Source organism: Penaeus monodon, chromosome 28 (genome assembly GCF_015228065.2).
Source record: "Penaeus monodon isolate SGIC_2016 chromosome 28, NSTDA_Pmon_1, whole genome shotgun sequence".
Classification (NCBI taxonomy): Eukaryota; Metazoa; Arthropoda; class Malacostraca; order Decapoda; family Penaeidae; genus Penaeus; species Penaeus monodon.
The window spans coordinates 39,476,965-39,479,603 of record NC_051413.1 but is presented as its reverse complement, the minus strand read 5'-3'; the positions used below and the strand labels follow the sequence as shown (position 1 = coordinate 39,479,603).

Sequence of the window (2,639 nt, the reverse complement as noted above, 5' to 3'; positions counted from 1 at the left end):
TACCTCAAATGCCCTAATCTGTGCGCAGGCTGTTGCGGCGCCGCTGTGTCTGGCGGCGGTCCTCCTGGCCCTGTCTCAGGAAGCCCTGACGCGCGCCATCCCAGAGGAGGAGCTTCCGGACACCGCCCTGGCTTCCGATGACTCTCCCGCTGAGCCTCGTGTCCCAAGAGAATTCTTCGATCCCAGCACACAAGAAACGGACCTGATCGAAGACGCATTTATGCCCGGTGCCAAGCGAGCGGAGCCTAAGGAGACTGGAGAAGACCAAGACTACGCATTAAAAGGGCCTGGCGGGCTGGGTCTTGGGCAGAAGGAGTCGAAAGAAAGTCGCAAACTCGCCCTGACAAATGATTTATCAGAGTCAGAGAAATCTGCCCTTGAATGACGAGATGGAAAAGGAAGTCAGTGGTGAGCTGAAGAAAGCTCGAGCTCTGATGAAATTGGGTCAAAACCTGGGAGAGCCTCTGGATGCAGAAGAATCGCTGAATGATCTGCCTGAAAGCGGCAAGGAACCATTACATGACATTCTCAAGCGAGCGGCAGAGGAGAGTATGTCAGACGTAGAAGACTCAGTAAATTATATCATAGATAGTCTAACTTCGTCAACAAAAAAGGAACTTGAAGATAAATCTGCAAAGAGTGAAGTTTATGAGTCTCTAGAGGAGCTGCTTACAAAAGATAAGCTCAACAAAATAAATGACTTAAAAAAAGCTTTAGATTTACTCTCAAAAAATACAACCGCCAAAAAAAATGATAGAGACAAAGCTTTAGACGAACTGCTTGCTAAAGATGAACTCGCCGAAATCAGTAAGAGATCGGGAGCTTTAGAAGTATTGCTCCCAAAAGATACGATCAAGGAAGTAAGGGATGTAAAAAGAAATCCTAATGAATTGCTTGCAAAACACGAAATCAACAAAATCAGCGATGTAGAGGGAGTTTTAAAAGAACTGATCCCAAGAGATAATATCATGAAACGAAGTGATGTGCAAGTTTTAGGGAAACTGCTTGCAGAAGATGAAATAGTAAAGATAAAAAGAGCAGATGAGCCTATAGAAACGGAGGGAGTTTTAGAATCACTTCCTAAACAAATCAGCAAAAGAAGTGAAGTGAAGGAAGTCCATCAGGAACTACTCCCAGGAGGTAAGCTCACCAATGTAGGTGAGACAGACGAGTTTTTAGAACTAATTGCAGAAGGTAAGCTTATCAAAGACTCTCTTAAACTGCCAAAAAGCATGGATTCGTTACCCGACGAAGAAGAGGTAGTGAAAGAACTAACAGAACTTTTGCAGTCATCAAAGGACAGACATAAGAAGGAGCTCCTGCCAGACCCAGAGTTGCCGGAATTGAGGAGGTCGAGAAGAAACGACAAAACTTCGTCTGAGGAATCGATAGTGAAGGAGTTGATAGATGATATTCAACTGCAAACAAAGAAAGCGCGAAAACTTCCAAGAATCAGAGCAAGAGCGATTACTGCTTTACCATCAAGAGACCTTCACGCGCTTGGAGAAGATGCGTCGGAACCGGAAGGGCCTGGTGACCACCGCCAGACCAGATCAAACGCAGGAGAGCATGGGCTTCAGGAACTGAGTCCCGGCGCCCTCGAGGACGATTCTTCTCTCCTCGAACCTTTGGTACAGGGCAGCGGAGAGGGAACTCGCCGGAGAAGGAGTGTGTCTGAAACTAATGATTTGGAATTGAGACACTCTGCCGATCGGTTTTCCAGATATGAGAGAGAAACTGCAAATGAGCAGGCTGGCGAAGGTCCGAAAAAGCCTACCAGCAGAAACTTATGACCCCTACCCTTTGGACGAGAGCCTAGATTTGAGGCAAGGCCGCAATGTGGAGCTTGTGGACAGGGAGCAGTCACCAGACGTGGATCCCCAAGAGCAACCAGAAACTATCAACACCGAGTCGTTGAAAACAACCGGAGAAAAGTTGGACGATGTTAATCTCCAGGAAGGCAGTTTCCCGGCCGTCGAGTCCATGGCGCCACAATATTTAAGGACTACAACAAGGCGACCGAGCTCCAGCCCGAATCCGGGCCGGGCAGCCAGACTTGTTCTGGTACAGGGTTCTCCTCCGGACGACGAGCTAAAGGGCAGAGGACGGAAGCTAACGAGGGAACAAGAACGCCACTACAAGCAGAAGGCAAAGGACACGAAAGGAAGGGGAAGACAGATTCGCAGAAAAGAGGCCCGGGACCGTCAGGCATTGAAAGGCGACAAAGGAGAGTTCGGACGACAGCAGCGCCGCAGGACCAGAAAAAGACTGCAGCCAGCGCACACGAATCGAAATGAAAGGTCGTCGAAAAGGAAAATTATTCTGATAATGCTTATAACATTGGGACTTACTCCAGAGGATCAGACTGGAAAACAGTGAAGCGAAATACCATCAGGACAGACGAAGAGATCATATTAGGTAGAATGATATATCGTCATATTCTCACCTTCTGTCACATGCAATTTGAAAACTGCGATTCAGATATATCAAATAAGTTTGAAAGAGTAATATTAAAATGATAACCATTCATCACTGAATAGTAAATCGTTTGAAAGGTCAATCAATAAAGATATTCCAAAACATCCTGAAACCAAAGGAAAAACTACAAAGGTAAAGAAACGAAACAGTACGATGTTACG

General features: G+C 46.5%; 1 protein-coding gene across 1 annotated transcript in view; it reads left to right on the top strand.

Annotated features, from left to right (window-relative positions):
- The window catches only part of LOC119591594, a 7,789-nt gene extending 5,864 nt beyond the window's left edge, over window positions 1–1,925 (top strand). The window contains exon 2 of the mRNA XM_037940355.1: window positions 29–1,925. Coding sequence (XP_037796283.1) covers window positions 348–1,793 — 1,446 coding nt within the window. The 5' untranslated portion in view covers window positions 29–347 and the 3' untranslated portion in view covers window positions 1,794–1,925. The remainder of the gene's footprint in view (window positions 1–28) is intronic.
- Window positions 1,926–2,639: the final 714 nt, after the last annotated feature.